Source organism: Fusarium verticillioides, chromosome 3 (genome assembly GCF_000149555.1).
Source record: "Fusarium verticillioides 7600 chromosome 3, whole genome shotgun sequence".
Classification (NCBI taxonomy): domain Eukaryota; kingdom Fungi; phylum Ascomycota; class Sordariomycetes; order Hypocreales; family Nectriaceae; genus Fusarium; species Fusarium verticillioides.
The window spans coordinates 3,993,843-4,010,740 of NC_031677.1; the positions used below are offsets into that span (position 1 = coordinate 3,993,843).

Genomic DNA, 16,898 nt, shown 5'->3' on the forward strand with positions numbered 1-16,898 from the left:
GCAGCGTCTGAGTGTTATTGTCTGGCGTTTTACGGCCCCCCACCTCCACCCGCAACGAAAAATACCGGCCCCTCAACCATCCATGTCATTGAATCTAATCCCACTCTGGTTATAGACTGACGGGGACCCTGAATGGCTTCCCCTCCACTGCATTCCGGGTCATTGCAAAGCCGACATGACATTGAGAAACTCCACCCTTTGAGACGATGTTTTTTTTTCCATTGGGGTACACTGTAGAATGCTGGATAGCTTTTACTGTATCGTCCATAGAACAAGTTAGTCTCTCACTGGGCACCCCGCCCCAAGCCCCCAGGGGGTCCCGTAGGTTTGCTGTACGCCCAGGCGGGTTTGTCTCCCAACAGTTCTAGTTTCTAGCTTCAATCTTCCCCGCCAGGTGCCGAGAGCTGCTTGCCACCAGCCAACAGCAGTCAACAGTACCAAGTCAACAACCCACAAGGGGAAGATAGAAGTGGAGAGTCTTTGCAGATCCATTGAATTTGTACATCCCAAAGCCAATCCCAAGCTTCAGGTTGTATCCGTACTTGTACTTGTGTTGATGACCTCCCACTTCTTTTTTCCCCTCTTGATGAAGACTTGTTCTCCTCTTCTGTCCTCCCTCTCCTCTCACCTTTTCTCAATCCTCAAAGTGGTAATCTAAGCTCAAAGGAAGACGAACGAGATTAGTACCTTGTTCAATCCATCCACATAATTCATCTGTTCTGGTCCTCCTCAACCAAGAACGTCTTCCTTTTCTACCTTATCCACCTCCTCATCTTAATTACAGACAGTACCTACCCTTCGACCCTTCTGTATTTTTAGCGTCAATACCACACTTGGGACACTTATTTTTTTTTTGCTTCCCCAACAGTAACAGCAGAAAAACACTGGAGGCCCAGCTCCCGTCCCGTCGGATCTTGTTTTTTCTTCGGCCGGAGCTACCCCTGCCTGTAAACTGCCCTTGCGCGCCCGCTACTTTGACCGGCTCATGACGACCTGAGAGCGACACGACTCAACTCTCTCAACCTGATCAAACTCCTCCTCTCCTCCTCCTCCTCCATATTTCGAATCTCCGACTTGTTTCTCTCGAATCCTCCTTCATAATCTCCTCCTCTTGTCCTCCTTCCTTTCTTCCTCTACACACATAAACGCAGTAGCCATGACTGAGATCTCAGCTGGTGCCCAGGAGGGTGCCAATGGGCGGTCGGTGCCCTATGTCAATGGCAAGGCGTCGTATGCAGAGAAGTTCCATATTGCAGACCACTTCATCGGCGGCAACCGATTGGAGAATGCTCCTCCGAGCAAGGTCAAGGACTTTGTAGGCCAGAATGATGGTCACACTGTCATCACCAACGTAAGGACATCTCTTTCCCGCCAGAATTGGAGTTTTGGGGGTTAGAATTGGATCAATTCCGTCTACCCCGCCAGTTCTGGACTTTGAAGCGATCGCAACGGTTTTGCTGACAGGAACTCCGCTCTACAGGTTCTCATTGCCAACAACGGTATCGCTGCCGTTAAGGAGATTCGATCAGTCCGAAAATGGGCTTACGAGACGTTCGGCGACGAGCGAGCTATTCACTTCACTGTGATGGCTACCCCCGAAGATCTGCAGGCCAACGCAGAATACATTAGAATGGCCGACCACTACGTCGAGGTTCCCGGCGGCACAAACAACCACAACTATGCCAACGTCGAGCTCATTGTGGATATTGCTGAGCGCATGAATGTCCATGCCGTCTGGGCTGGATGGTGAGTTGGCTCCCAGCGACTTTGTCTCGCTGCGATTTCTACATACATATGGACTAACCAGATATTCAGGGGTCACGCCTCAGAAAACCCAAAGTTGCCAGAGTCGCTGGCCGCCTCCCCCAACAAAATCGTCTTCATCGGACCTCCCGGATCTGCCATGCGATCACTAGGTGACAAGATTTCCTCCACAATTGTAGCGCAGCACGCCGAGGTGCCGTGTATTCCTTGGTCAGGAACAGGCGTCGACGAGGTCGCCGTTGATGACAAGGGCATCGTTACCGTCGCCGATGATATTTACGCCAAGGGTTGCGTAACATCATGGGAGGAGGGCCTTGAGAAGGCCAAGGAGATTGGTTTTCCTGTCATGATCAAGGCTTCCGAAGGTGGTGGTGGTAAGGGTATCCGAAAGGCCACCGAGGAGGAGGGCTTCGAGGCTCTCTACAAGGCCGCTGCCAGCGAAATCCCCGGTTCTCCCATTTTCATCATGAAGCTTGCTGGCAACGCTCGACATCTTGAGGTCCAGCTTCTTGCTGATCAGTACGGAAACAACATCTCACTCTTCGGTCGTGATTGTTCCGTTCAGCGACGTCACCAGAAGATTATTGAGGAGGCTCCCGTTACCATTGCGAAGCCCGATACGTTCAAGGCTATGGAGGATGCCGCTGTTCGTCTTGGTAAGCTCGTCGGTTACGTCTCTGCTGGTACCGTCGAGTACCTCTACTCTCACGCCGACGACAAGTTCTACTTCCTGGAGCTTAACCCTCGTCTCCAGGTCGAGCATCCTACTACTGAGATGGTCAGTGGTGTCAACCTGCCCGCTGCCCAGCTTCAGATTGCCATGGGTATCCCTCTCCACAGAATCCGTGATATTCGACTCCTGTACGGTGTCGACCCCAAGACCTCAAGCGAGATTGACTTCGAGTTCAAGAACGAGGGCACATCTATGAGCCAGCGACGACCCCAGCCCAAGGGCCACACCACTGCTTGCCGTATCACCTCCGAGGATCCTGGTGAGGGTTTCAAGCCTTCCAACGGTGTGATGCACGAACTCAACTTCAGGAGTAGCTCTAATGTCTGGGGTTACTTCTCCGTCGGTTCTCAGGGTGGTATTCACAGTTTCTCAGACAGTCAGTTTGGTCACATCTTCGCCTATGGTGAGAACCGTTCTGCGTCAAGGAAGCACATGGTCATGGCTCTCAAGGAGCTGAGCATTCGTGGTGATTTCCGAACCACCATCGAGTATCTCATCAAGCTTCTCGAGACCGAGGCTTTCGAGGACAACACCATCTCCACTGGTTGGTTGGATGAGCTTATCTCCAAGCGTCTTACTGCTGAGCGACCCGAGACCATGCTTGCTGTTGTCTGTGGTGCCGTCACCAAGGCTCACATTGCCAGCGAGGCCTGCATGGCTGAGTACCGAGCCGGACTTGAGAAGGGTCAAGTGCCTTCTAAGGACGTTCTTAAGACTGTTTTCACCATCGACTTCATCTACGAGGGTTACCGTTACAAGTTTACTGCCACACGCGCCAGCGTCGACAGCTACCACCTCTTCATCAATGGTTCCAAGTGCTCCATTGGTGTCCGTTCTTTGAGCGATGGTGGTCTCCTAGTCCTTCTTGACGGTCGCAGCCACAACGTCTACTGGAAGGAAGAGGTTGGTGCTACCCGTCTTTCCGTCGATAGCAAGACCTGTTTGCTTGAGCAGGAGAACGACCCTACCCAGCTTCGATCTCCCAGTCCTGGTAAGCTCGTCAAGTACTCCGTCGAGAACGGTGCCCATGTTCGTGCCGGCCAGGCTTTCGCCGAGGTCGAGGTCATGAAGATGTACATGCCTCTCGTTGCTCAAGAGGATGGTGTTGTCCAGCTCATCAAGCAGCCCGGAGCTACTCTCGAGGCTGGTGACATTCTCGGTATCTTAGCCCTGGACGACCCCAGCCGCGTTAAGCAGGCTCAGGCTTTCGTCGACAAGCTCCCCGCCTATGGCGAGCCTGTTGTTGTCGGTGCCAAGCCCGCCCAGCGCTTCTCTCTTCTCTATAACATCCTCCACAACATTCTTCTGGGTTATGATAACTCTGTCATCATGGCCAACACCCTCAAGGAGCTCATTGAGGTTCTTCGTGATCCCGAGCTTCCCTACAGCGAGTGGAACGCCCAGTTCTCGGCTCTCCACTCTCGTATGCCTCAGAAGCTCGATGCTCAGTTCACTCAGATCGTTGAGCGCAGCAAGTCTCGCCACGGAGAGTTTCCCGCCAAGGCTCTTACCAAGGCTTTCAACAAGTTCCTCGAGGACAATGTCGACGCTGGTGATGCCGGCCTTCTCAAGGGCACTCTCTCCCCTCTTACCGAGGTCCTCGACATGTACGCCGAGGGCCAGAAGAACCGGGAGCTTAACGTCATCAAGGGTCTTCTTGAGCAGTACTGGGAGGTTGAGAACCTCTTCATGAACCAGCCTCAGGAGGACGCTGTTGTTCTTCAGCTGCGCGACCAGCACAAGGAGGACATCATGAAGGTTGTCCACACTGTTCTCTCTCACAGCCGTGTCAGCTCCAAGAGCTCTCTTATCCTGGCCATCCTTGAGGAGTACCGCCCCAACAAGCCTAAGGCTGGAAGCATCGCCAAGAACCTTCGCGAGACTCTCCGCCTACTCACTGAGCTTCAGTCGCGTCCTACCTCCAAGGTTTCCCTCAAGGCTCGTGAGATCATGATCCAGTGTGCTCTTCCCTCGCTCGAAGAGCGAACCGCTCAGATGGAGCACATCCTCCGCTCTTCCGTCATCGAGTCTCGATATGGTGAGACTGGTTGGGACCACCGAGAGCCTAGCCTTGAAATCATCAAGGAGGTCGTTGACTCCAAGTACACCGTCTTCGATGTCTTGACCATGTTCTTCGCTCACGACGATCCTTGGGTGTCCCTGGCCTCTCTTGAGGTCTACGTTCGCCGAGCTTACCGTGCGTACATCCTCAAGCAGATTGAGTACCACCAGGATGAGAACGATGCTCCCCAGTTCGTTTCTTGGGACTTCCAGCTTCGAAAGCTTGGACAGTCTGAGTTCGGTCTTCCTCTGCAGTCTGCTGCTCCTTCTACTCCTGCTACCCCTAGCGGAGGCGAGTTCAACTTTAAGCGAATCCACTCGATCAGTGATATGTCTTATCTTACTGGCAAGTGGGAGGACGAGCCTACACGAAAGGGTGTCATTGTTCCTTGCAAGTACATCGACGATGCTGAGGACCTCATTGCCAAGGCTCTTGAGGCTCTTGCCCTTGAGCAGAAGCAGAAGAAGAAGAACACCCCCGGAACTCCCGGTCTCATCCCCGACCTCAGCGGTAAGCGCAAGCCTGCCCAGCCTAAGCAGCACGAGGAAGAGCTCTCCGCTGTTATCAACGTCGCCATCCGCGATCTCGAGAGCCGCGATGACCGTGAGGCCCTCGAGGACATTCTCCCTATCGTCGAGCAGTTCAAGGATGAGCTCCTTGCTCGTGGCGTTCGTCGCCTGACATTCATCTGCGGTCACAGCGATGGTTCTTACCCTGGTTACTACACCTTCCGTGGACCCGAGTACAAGGAAGATGACAGTATCCGCCACAGCGAGCCTGCTCTTGCTTTCCAGCTTGAGCTTGCTCGTCTCAGCAAGTTCCACATCAAGCCCGTCTTCACCGAGAACAAGAGTATCCACGTTTACGAGGGTATTGGCAAGAACGTGGACACTGATAAGCGATACTTCACCCGTGCTGTCATCCGACCTGGTCGTCTCCGAGATGAGATCCCTACTGCTGAGTATCTCATTTCTGAGGCTGATCGCGTTGTCAACGATATCTTCGATGCTCTCGAAATTATCGGCAATAACAACTCTGATCTGAACCAGGTCTTTATCAACTTCTCTCCTGTGTTCCAGCTTCAGCCCAAGGAGGTCGAGGAGAGTCTTCAGGGCTTCCTTGACCGATTCGGTATCCGTGCTTGGAGACTCCGTATCGCCCAGGTCGAGATCCGCATCATCTGCACTGACCCTCAGACTGGCGAGCCTTACCCTCTTCGTGTTGTCATCACCAACACCTCTGGTTACGTTGTCGATGTCGACATGTACGCCGAGCGCAAGTCGGAGAAGGGCGAGTGGGTCTTCCACAGCATTGGCGGTACCCACGAGAAGGGTCCTATGCACCTGATGCCCGTTTCTACCCCCTATGCCACCAAGAACTGGCTCCAGCCCAAGCGTTACAAGGCTCATCTTATGGGAACTCAGTACGTCTACGATTTCCCCGAGCTCTTCCGACAGGCTATCCAGAACACCTGGGTCAAGGCCGTAAAGGCTCAGCCTAGCCTGGCTTCCCAGCAGCCTAAGACCGGCGACTGCATCAGCTTCACTGAGCTTGTTCTCGACGATAAGGACAGCCTCGATGAAGTCAACCGCGAGCCTGGTACCAACACCTGTGGTATGGTCGGTTGGATCTTCAGGGCCCGCACCCCTGAATACCCCAACGGCCGTCGCTTCATCGTCATTGCCAACGATATCACCTACAAGATTGGTTCATTCGGTCCTAAGGAAGATGACTTCTTCCACAAGTGCACTGAGCTTGCTCGCAAGCTGGGTATCCCCCGTATCTACCTCTCTGCTAACTCCGGTGCTCGTCTTGGCCTTGCTGATGAGCTTATGGGCCACTTCAAGGTTGCTTGGAACAACCCCGAGAAGCAGGATTCTGGCTTCAAGTACCTCTACCTCGATGAGGAGACCAAGACTCGCTTCGAGAAGGACGTCATCACCGAGGAGGTCTCCGAGGATGGTGAGAAGCGACACAAGATCGTCACCATCATTGGTAAGGAGGATGGTCTCGGTGTTGAGTGTCTGCGAGGCTCTGGTCTCATTGCTGGTGCCACCAGCCGCGCCTACAACGACATCTTCACCGTCACTCTTGTCACTTGCCGATCCGTTGGTATTGGTGCCTACCTCGTCCGTCTTGGTCAGCGTGCTGTCCAGATTGAGGGTCAGCCCATCATCTTGACAGGTGCCCCTGCTCTCAACAACCTGCTTGGTCGTGAGGTCTACACCTCTAACCTTCAGCTTGGTGGCACTCAGATCATGTACCGCAATGGTGTTTCTCACATGACCGCCAACGATGACTTTGCTGGTGTCTCCAAGATCGTCGAGTGGATGTCATTCGTCCCCGAGAAGCGCAACAGCCCTGTCCCTGTCAGCCCTAGCGTTGATGACTGGAACCGTGACATTACCTACTTCCCTCCCCAGAAGCAGCCTTATGATGTCCGATGGATGATCAGTGGTCGCGAGGGCGAGAACGGTTTCGAGTCTGGTCTCTTCGATAAGGACTCTTTCGTTGAGGCTCTCGGTGGCTGGGCCAAGACTGTTGTTGTTGGTCGTGCTCGTCTCGGTGGTATTCCTATGGGTGTTATCGCTGTCGAGGTCCGATCTGTGGAGAACATCACTCCTGCTGACCCTGCCAACCCTGACTCTATCGAGCAGGTTAGCAACGAGGCCGGTGGTGTCTGGTACCCCAACTCCGCCTTCAAGACTGCCCAGGCTATCAATGACTTCAACAATGGCGAGCAGCTTCCTCTCATGATCCTTGCCAACTGGCGTGGTTTCTCTGGTGGCCAGCGCGACATGTACAACGAGGTCCTCAAGTACGGTTCTTTCATCGTCGATGCCCTCGTCAAGTACGAGCAGCCCATCTTCATCTACATTCCTCCCTTCGGTGAGCTCCGTGGTGGATCTTGGGTCGTCGTCGATCCTACCATCAACTCCACTGCCATGGAGATGTACGCCGATACCGAGGCCCGCGGTGGTGTTCTTGAGCCTGACGGTATCATTGGTATCAAGTACCGCAAGGACAAGCAGGTCCAGACCATGGCCCGCATGGATCCTACCTATGCTGGTCTCAAGAAGCAGCTCGAGGATTCTAGCTTGTCCACGGAGGAGGCCGACGAGATTAAGAAGAAGATGGCCATCCGTGAGAAGCAACTGCTGCCCGTGTACGCCCAGATTGCCGTGCAGTTCGCTGATCTCCACGACCGTGCTGGCCGCATGAAGGCCAAGGGTGTCGTCCGTGATGTTCTTGAGTGGACCAACGCTCGACGCTTCTTCTACTGGCGTCTTCGCCGACGTCTCAACGAGGAGTACATCCTCCGCCGCATGACTTCCACCATCATCAGCACTTCGCACAGCCAGACTGCTACCAAGAACACGGAGACTCGTGACAGATACCTGCACCTTCTCCGCAGCTGGTCAGGCATTGTTGACTGGGAGAAGAATGATCAGGCAGTTACTGAGTGGTACGAGACTGAGCGCAAGACCATCAGCGAGAAGGTCGAGACGCTAAAGTCTGAGGTGTTGGCAGCCGAGGTTGCCAGCGTTGTCCGTGGCCATGCCAAGGCTGGATGGACTGGTGTTCGTGAGGTGCTCAGAGTCATGCCCGTTGAGGAGCGGGAGCAGATTCTCAAGTACCTCCAGCAGTAAAGGAGAGGAGGACACATCGAGGAGATTTTATGAAATGGGAATAATTCCCTGTGTTTTTTTACTGGCCATTTACGCTACCATGGTTTTACGTCATGTCATCAAGACAGTTAGAAATGAAGGAGGTTAGACAGAGAACGGAATGTGTATGAGGCGTCAGGTCTGGATTAGTTTCGGTTTCAAATATCCATTTTATTACTTTAAGTCCAAGTTTGTGTCCCGTGTGAAGCGAGTGAGGTGACGATAAACAATGAACTGCTATTTGGCAACAAATATGGATTTCGTGATTCACTTTGTCACTATGATGAGAAAGATGCCTGGCCAAACAGTCCATGATAGATGATCCAATCTCACCATATTCACTGGAGAGCAGAGTCTTTCTCTTATTTATAACAAAAGACAATCACAATCTGAATCTCGTGTGTCAATGCTTGAAGCAAAACGCTATGCGTCAAATATTACAATTTACGCTGATCACAAATCTTGATCGCTATGCTTGATGTATACCATTGACCTTATCGTATGCCCTCTCCAATAAGAAATCTCCAATAACAAATCGCTATTCTCTCACGATTCATTCTCGTCGTCTTCATTATCATCCTTGGAAGACTTCTTCCCCTCAGGTATATACTGACAAGCTACAGTAAAGCCCACAGCACAGGGAATCATTATCACCCAGGCCAGATGGCCCCAGAAGATCTGCCCACGAACACCCACGGCATAAATGGCCGTTGCAGCACCTGGTACAATGGCTCTTATACCACTTGCAAGACTCAGGGCCAGTGCATTCAACGTGCCCAAGAAGTGGGGGTCTGGCGCAACGTCGTTGAGAGCTAGCTGCACGCCTGTAAAAGCCATGGACACGCCTGGGCCGACGACGGTTACCACCGCGCCTAAGATCCAGAAGATAACCGTCGTAGCGTGCGTGTCAGCCCGGAGGAGCGTGTTGAGAATTATGAATCCGACGAAGAACCAGGGGTACGCGTATCCGCAGATCTTCATGACTCCGCGTGTACCTAGATGTCGGTGCAGTATAGGGAAGGCGATGAGCAACCATATGGCTTGGCTGGCACCCTGGATGGCCATGTAAATGGATATCTGGAATGCGTTAAAGCCTGTACCTCCAAGCTCAATAGGTGTGTAAAGAACGACTGGGAGAATGGCTGTGAACACAAAGGCGAGGAACATGGCATGGCTGTAAGCCCAGAGAACGAGGGCCACTTGGCGAGACTTGACGAGTTCCCAAGTTGACATTCGAGGCTTGCCATTCTCTTCATTGTGAGACTTTTTCGGCTCATGAAGTGTCTCTTTGAGAAGGAGAGCAGTTGTGACGCAGCTTGTAGAGCTGATCAGACCAACAACAATACCTTGCAACGCGTAGGGATAGTCGATGAAGAATTGGACATTTCCAAACGCCCGTGGAAACTGATGAGCAGGGTCTGCGAGGGCTCCGCCGATTATAGGTCCCAAGAAGATTCCGATGTTTCCACCAAAGGCGAACCAGCTGAAAGCCTTGGCTTGTGTCTCAGGGGTGCTGAGCTCAGAGAGCATAGTCCTGATAACGAGACCAGAGCCAGAAAACAGACCCGCTATGCATCGGAAAAGGATCATCTGCCAGATCGTCTTTGACATGCCGAATAAGACAGGCCCAACAGCCGTGCCAAAAAGCGTGATGAGAAGAACAGGCTTCCGACCAATACGGTCAGCGAGCCGACTCCAGCTGAGAAGCACCGTCATCTGGGTAGCCGAGAACAGCGATTCGATAAGGCCGCTGTAAAAGCCAACATCACTCTTGGGCAGGTTACCATTCTCCTGGACCATCTGCGCAATGAAGGGAAAGATGGAGAAGAAGGCAATCGGCTCCATCACGCGCGCGTAGCAGAGCAGCAACACCTGGAGTTTCGGCAGCGGTTTGCCCTCCGGCTTCGCAACACCGGCTTCCTCCGCCGTGCCATCGCCAGATGAAGTCACAGCTCCGTAATCAGCAGGCGACGCGGTGCCGATGAGAGTTGAGGCTTCGGTGTCGGCATCAGGGGCAAGTTGACCCCCGCCAACGAAACGGGCAAGCAACGGTCCAGCTTCAGAGTCATCCCAGTCATGGCGCGATGCAGAGGCAGAGGCAGATGTAGGACTTTGAGTCTTTGGTGATTCTGCCGTCATTGTGTTGTGCAATGGGGGGCGTCTGGGTGTGCTTATATCTCTGGCGAGCTCGCGATTGAGCTGGATGGAGGGTGGTATCTCTGCGACTAAGAACAAGGATCAAGGCGCATTGAAGTTGATGACGACGATATCTCCTCTGCAATTTCAAGTTGGAGGGTCTTGGCGCACTCGTAACCGGATGTGATCGCGATTCTGAGAGAGTAAGATTGACTTGAGTGCAACATATTGGCGACAGTTTTTATGGATCTCACCCAAAAGTGCTTGACTTGCCTCTTTCGGGAGTCGTGGAGATGCAATCTCACGGACTGATCACGTGCTCGATATTCCCATCGGCCATCGGGCAGTACTAGTACAGGGTAAGCTGATTTCTGTGACGCCTTCAATTAAAAAGGGGTCCATAATGTTCAACGGCTAAAAAGTGCTTATGATGTAGGTTTTAATTCTTTCAAATCATTTTTATTTAGATGTTTCATAGAGGAGAGGAAGGAGTTGCAAATTACTTACCGTACTAAATTAGGGAGCATCTTTCATGCTGTAAGAGCACAACTCGTCAATTGATCTGCCGTAACACCAGACTGTCGCTGTCTCAGTCTGGTCCACCTATTTTGGTCGATCCAATCACTCCTCCAACAGGCTAATCAGAAGGTCAAGGAGGCTCTGAGACGCAACAAATTGCGAAGTACGATTAGGAACCTTTGATATAGAATACCATGGAATAGGCCGTCGCCCAGCACCAAGAGAAGTAAACTGCTCGGCGTCATCGGCTTTCACAAATCAAACATCTCCAGTGCTATGGCCTGCTTGACCGAGGCACAGAATAAGCACTGAATGTTACCCCATGTTACCATGAGCTCTGCAACTGGGAAGATGCCTGCTTCTTGTGGAGAGACTAGCTCTCTAGAGAAACGTTGACCCCCAAAAAGCGTCGAATCTCCAATCCAGGCTGCTGTTGTGAATCAGTGACAAGTGGTAGTTTGGTCAGTCAAAGCCAGCACGTCGTGAAATGTGGACTGCTCAAGATTTAGGAGCGCCGATCATTACGTTTTGCATCCCACACCGAACATATCAAAAACGTGGACGGTGGATAGCACTTGATAAGAAACATATCTCGGCTGGCCGGTGTGTGGATGAGCTGCCATCTGCGGGTCAGGTTGAATTAAACATGTCCATATATATCCGGGTGGAGGCCCCTCAGATCCCTGCAAACAGTACGTGTATGCCAACAGCGCCTAGAGTGCCTCTGCTTTTCCAGTGGCCAGTGGCCGGAGAAGTGTTGTTGTGGGTTGTCGACGTATCGAAGCACGGATCGTTGATTCAGCGGTACTGACAGATACCTCAAGTGCAATATAACACTGGGATCTTACCTCAAAATCAAGTTTTCGTTTTTCAGGTGAGACTTCTTGGACTGTTGATCAGTTCCATATGTGAATACAAACAGTTCCTGGCATGGTGTGAATTCGAAGCCTGGCTGAACGGGATCGCCAAGATCGAGATGACGCTGCCATCTCTTGTGTCATGAACTTTCGCGGCAACACAGCCCATAGGATCGATGCACCGGTGGGCTAGTGTTGGTGGGCTTGACCGGCCGGTGCATGTTGGAGATTGATCATTCTCTAAAGTGTGTTACTGGCGACGAAAAAGAACCCCCTGTTCTAGTGTGAGCGCATGAAAGGAGAGATGTGAAGCAAGACTCGGTCACATAGGTAGATAAAGAAGGAAAGCCAATAGTAGCTTCGCATAGATAGTCGCTTGAATAAACTGCAGCAAAAGTACTATGAGATTCTTGTCGACGAATATGATGGATGTCGTAGTACGGTATCGGTTCTTTGTCCCAAATGTCTCGATTCGGGTATATCGTGGACATCGCAGATATTGAGGTCCAATAGGAATTGGTCGTCGGAAGTGCACTGGGACTGGTCAAACAGCCACCATCACCTAGCATACATCTTCTGCAAACAAGGTAGTATCCTTGATCAAGACTTGGCGCCTTTTGCGTGCATTTCGACGAGTCGTGCAAAAAGAGACTTGTTTGAATGCCATGAGTCAAGGCGTGTGCTCGTGCATAGAGGCTGCATCTGTGCGGGCTGTTTGTTGCAGTTTGTTCTAGGTTGGTTGTAGGAGAGAAAAGGTGACTGACTCCAACGTCTGCCCACGATGCTGAATAAGGTAAAGGCAGAAAAGAAGGAGGCACGGCCCACGGACAGTGATGGAAAGTGCGGAGAGGGGTTTCCCAGGCAGGGACAGGTACGTAAGGCAAGAAGCAATCGGCTCATTATTACCAATACTGATAGCTCCCTTCGAATGCCTTGTCCACGCGATGCAACGCTGAATAACATGGAGACTTTCAAAACATTGACAGGACGGGATTTACAGTAACAACCCGCGTTAGGACGTATGTACGTCCGAAAGGTTGCAATGCTCGGATGGACGATGATCAAAAGATCAAAAGATCCGAGCTGTCAAAGAGTTCAAGCGAGCCAGGGTTCACGACAGCATAAGCATAGATTGGCTGCTGTGGAGTTGTTGTGTGTACTTGTGAGAGAAGATGACCCACAAATTCTATCTAGAACAAGACCAGGCAGAAAACGTCAATGCTACATACAGATGCGGGATTATGCATATACTCCTTGCAAATCACCTTAGTAATATCTTATGATGCAGGAGTTTGCAGCAGCACTATCACTATAAAGTAAATGAAGAATATGTCACTCCGGTTCCCCAGGTGGTTCCTTGACTCATCGTATCTGAGGGCTACTGTACGTGTACATAGTATAATGCCTCAGAGTGGAGACAGAGAGAGGACTACGTAGTTCGAAGAGCTGTCCAACATGATACTATAGCCCAGGATGGCTGTAGTATAGACCTTAGAATGGAATCGAGAACGACCAACATATCACCAAACTTGGTGATTGTGAAAGGCTGCTAACACCAAACGGACTAAATAGGTAATGAACCCTTGTAGTCTCCAATAAATTTATGCTCCGGATGCAAATCAGCTCAGAGTAGCCCACACTAACTAACGTAACCCACATCACGGGCTAACTCAGGACCCTTGTCGGATATCAAGCAACGAGATCCATTTCAACAACACCAAAAGCACTTCGACAATACCCAATGCGTCTTTTTGTCGTGCCGACAAAGTCGTGTACCATGCCTCGTATGTATCTAGATTGCGATTCGTGGATTATCTAGTGAATCTGATCATACCTCGACTGTGCCTTTTGATCCGAGTCATTTGCATTAGTCGGGTACACCAGCCGCTCAAGACAAACCAACAGTTTGACAGGGCTGATGAACACGATAGTTAGTCACTCTCGCTTCACTTTTCCAAGATATGGCAGTATCATCCAGTTCTGCCCGCCTCATCTATGCCTGTCCACTTGGTCGTAACTTGCTTGGAGCAAAAAGCCACTTTTGGGTATAGCACGAGGCGCTACTGGTGGTATTTCTTTTGCAGTGCATTCCTGTCGAGCCTGACCCAGTAAAAGTTCCCTCCCGCTACTGCACGGGCGCTCAGAGCCAGAGAGAACCGAGGACGAGTCAAAAATCCGGGGCGGTTGAGGGCATATCCTCGCAAGGAATCCCGTGTCTTGCGCAACCAAGTCGGCGTCTATCATTGGGCCAAGAAATGTCGTGTGTTGGATGTTCAGGTATGTCTCATCGACATCAAGGCCTGCAGGCTGCAGCAGACCAACTAGCTCTCTAGGCTGCAGGGCACTAACATCGAAGTGGCGTGATTTGGTGGCTTGTCTTGGTTATAATAAGCGCCTAGTCGTCCAGATTTTGTTGAGTTTCTCGTCTGCCTGGGCTGGTCCAAGGAATTGCAACACCGGAGCCGCAATGATAGATCGCCCGACTTGATGATGGAAACAAACATGAATTGTGCCAGTGGAGACATGACAGAGCCAAGGCCCTGAAGAAAAATGAAAGTGTCAGGGATGCCCCCTTCTCTGCGTCTCTTGCTGGAGATCGTTGTCTCACCAACCATGGAAATTCCCCGCGGACAAACTTTGACGCTAGCAGATGACCAGGTCACTGAACCTTCTAAATCTTCTACTGAGGCTTCCCCTGTAGTTATTCCCGGATAGCACTGCCGGTGCTGTAGATCCTGGTCATAGCTCCATGTTGGCCATGAGCCAGCCAAACCCCGAAACGCATCTATGCAGTGTCATCATCACCATCATCATCATCTTTGAGGTTGGGGAGCGTTCAAGACTGCTGTAGATGCCTTTTTGAGGCTTGGTAAAAGGAACTACCGCTAGACCGAAGTGCGGGCCCGGTCGGCCGCTCGTTCACTGTACGTGAAGCCTCGCGGTTCAGTCGCTGGAGGTAGCGTGACCTTTTCTTCTCTCTTCACCTTGTTTTTTGGTCTGAGTACATACAAAAATGTGCAGTTCAAGACAGCGGTTGACGCAGATACTGGACGATTGAAGCTCAGCTGAGGGCATCGTTGCTTTTTGTAACCTCGGCATGAGATGTTGCCGGTATCTGTCACGGGATCAAGATATGGGCAGACGTCGCAGCCACCAACCGCAAGTCTCCGATCTGTAGAGTCAAGGACCCTTCTCGGCATCGAGCCAAACATGTTTCAGCCTCTTACTAGTTTCCTTGTCCTGGGGGAACTAGGGCACGTGGCTTGAAACTCTCGACTGAACCCTAGATGAAGTGCCGTAATGTTGTGTAGGTACCAGAGCATCAGGTGCATGCCTAAGATCTCGACCACTCCAAATCACGCCTAGAGCAATAATGAAGGAGAAAAAGGAAGTGGAAAAAGAAACAAACGATCGCCTTGTTTTGATATGATTACTGATCAGAACCGGGTCTTGCCCATCCCACGGTCTCGGATCCAGTTGACGAGATCCGCCCTCAGCCACGGCTATAGAGTTCAAGTCTTGTCGAGGCTCCAAGCTTGTAGTTTCGTCACAGCTCTGTAACTACGACGTAGCTCGCCCGCATAAACATGCCAAGTCTAGTGCCGTTTGCCGCCAGATTCTACGCCAGCGATGCCCTGCAGCCTCTCTTGTTCGGTTGTCGGTTTGGCTTGGCCGTAAACCTGACACATCGGGCTGACGTTGCTTGGACTTAGAGGCGCCGTTGGAGCTAGGTACCAACGCAAATGCTCGTTTGTGCTTGACGCCGCCATTTCATGCCACGCTAATCCATGCAGTCCTAGCACCCTCAGACCCTGCACCTTGCTTGCACTTAGATATGATATGCCCGCAGGGATCGTGAGATGAGGTGAGGTCAAGCGCAGGGATCGGACACCGAGTCCTGCTCCGTCAGTGACAATCTGCCTGCATGTTCGCGTTTACAGTACATACCTACTTTAGTTATCGACAACTGCCGGCCTCAAACATTTTATTCGTACTATACTTCACGTCACCGATAATCCCGAGTCACACCTGCCTGCCTGTGTCTGTGTCTGTGGCTGGTTATCGCCTCATTTCTTTTGCATCGCCTGTTGTTGCCTTCCTTCAATACCACATCACATCCCATCCCATCAGCCAACCCTCCTTGCTCTTTATACCTTGCCTTGCCTCAAACATCCCCCGAGAGAATCAAGCATTGATCTGACGGCATCTCCCGGTACAAAGCTGTACTTATCTGCCGGACAATATTCTGCCAGTCGGCCTCTCTTCCGTCATATATGATCATAAAACGAAAGGCGACAGAAAGGAGCAGTGGTACTCTGTTCGCCATCCAAAGTATCGTGACCTCACTCCATCATCACCTTCATCTCACCAGACTGACGCAGAAGTTCCCTCTGATAGGCAGGTTGTTGGGCTATCATTGGCATTGAAACATCCGATGAACATCTCTGATAGGGATATTTGATGGCCATCTTCGACACTGTATTACCCAGATATGCTATAAATCCTCTCTTGGGTCAGTTTTGAGGAGGCATCTTAGTGCCATGTATGAGATTACATCAAGAAAATCATTCAATACTTTACAGCCAAAAACAATATGACAGCCTTTAGTATTGTTGTTCAACCTCCTGCTCGGGCCCAGGTCTCGACCACCTTGCATCCACCTCTTGTTGCGGAACTAAATTTCAGAGGGGCCGTGACTGGCCACTATTTCTTCGCCATGGCTTTTCTACTTACGAGAGAAGGGAATATTGTCGAGGGAGGCTTGTCGGGGACCACTTCGGTGAACGGTGTCGATGTAACCACGGCTGGAGCCTCGAGAACAACAATCCATTTCCCGTACACAGATCTTGCTATTCTAGCTGAAGGCGCTTATAAGATCAGAGTCGACGTTTACAAGGTTGCCTACGACAACCCAGACAGTTATGATTTTCAAGCGCACGCCAAGACCAGCCGTGTTACAGTGGTCAACGAACCGGTACCGGCTGTAAGTGCTGGTGAGTCGTTCCATATCAAACAAAAGTAAGCTCATTCAGTTAACTTTATCTTGTCAAGGTTCCGCTGAGCGCAGCATCATCCGGGCTCTCCAGGCCGCTGGGGTCTATATCCATTAATCATAATACCAACCTCCCGGATATCAAGACGGAAGCATTCAACACATT

The 16,898-nt window shown here is 51.4% G+C and overlaps 3 protein-coding genes across 6 annotated transcripts; 2 read left to right on the top strand and 1 right to left on the bottom strand.

Moving 5' to 3' along the window:
* Nucleotides 1-406: 406 nt before the first annotated feature.
* On the top strand, nucleotides 407-8,474 carry FVEG_05556 (hypothetical protein). The gene is made up of 3 exons (XM_018893805.1): nucleotides 407-1,351; nucleotides 1,481-1,746; nucleotides 1,816-8,474. Exons 1-3 carry the CDS (start codon nucleotides 1,157-1,159, stop codon nucleotides 8,207-8,209), a joined length of 6,855 nt encoding a protein of 2,284 aa, XP_018750715.1. The 5' UTR covers nucleotides 407-1,156; the 3' UTR covers nucleotides 8,210-8,474.
* A 52-nt stretch (nucleotides 8,475-8,526) lies between these two features.
* FVEG_05557 (hypothetical protein) lies at nucleotides 8,527-12,836 on the bottom strand. 4 transcript variants are annotated; one of them, XM_018893808.1, is made up of 3 exons: nucleotides 12,066-12,836; nucleotides 10,871-12,013; nucleotides 8,527-10,808 (listed from the first exon to the last, which is right to left on the bottom strand). In XM_018893808.1, the coding sequence occupies exon 3, from the start codon at nucleotides 10,364-10,366 to the stop codon at nucleotides 8,774-8,776; it is 1,593 nt and encodes a 530-aa protein (XP_018750718.1). In that variant the 5' UTR covers nucleotides 10,367-10,808; nucleotides 10,871-12,013; nucleotides 12,066-12,836; the 3' UTR covers nucleotides 8,527-8,773. The 4 variants fall into 4 exon arrangements, with proteins under 4 accessions (XP_018750718.1, XP_018750716.1, XP_018750719.1 ...); XM_018893806.1 differs by having other exon boundaries at nucleotides 8,527-12,013; XM_018893809.1 differs by having other exon boundaries at nucleotides 8,527-10,712; nucleotides 10,871-12,836.
* A 3,497-nt stretch (nucleotides 12,837-16,333) lies between these two features.
* FVEG_05558 (hypothetical protein) lies at nucleotides 16,334-16,850 on the top strand (the record flags this gene model as incomplete). The annotated part of the gene is made up of 2 exons (XM_018893810.1): nucleotides 16,334-16,733; nucleotides 16,792-16,850. The coding sequence occupies 2 exons, from the start codon at nucleotides 16,334-16,336 to the stop codon at nucleotides 16,848-16,850; spliced, it is 459 nt and encodes a 152-aa protein (XP_018750720.1).
* Nucleotides 16,851-16,898: the final 48 nt, after the last annotated feature.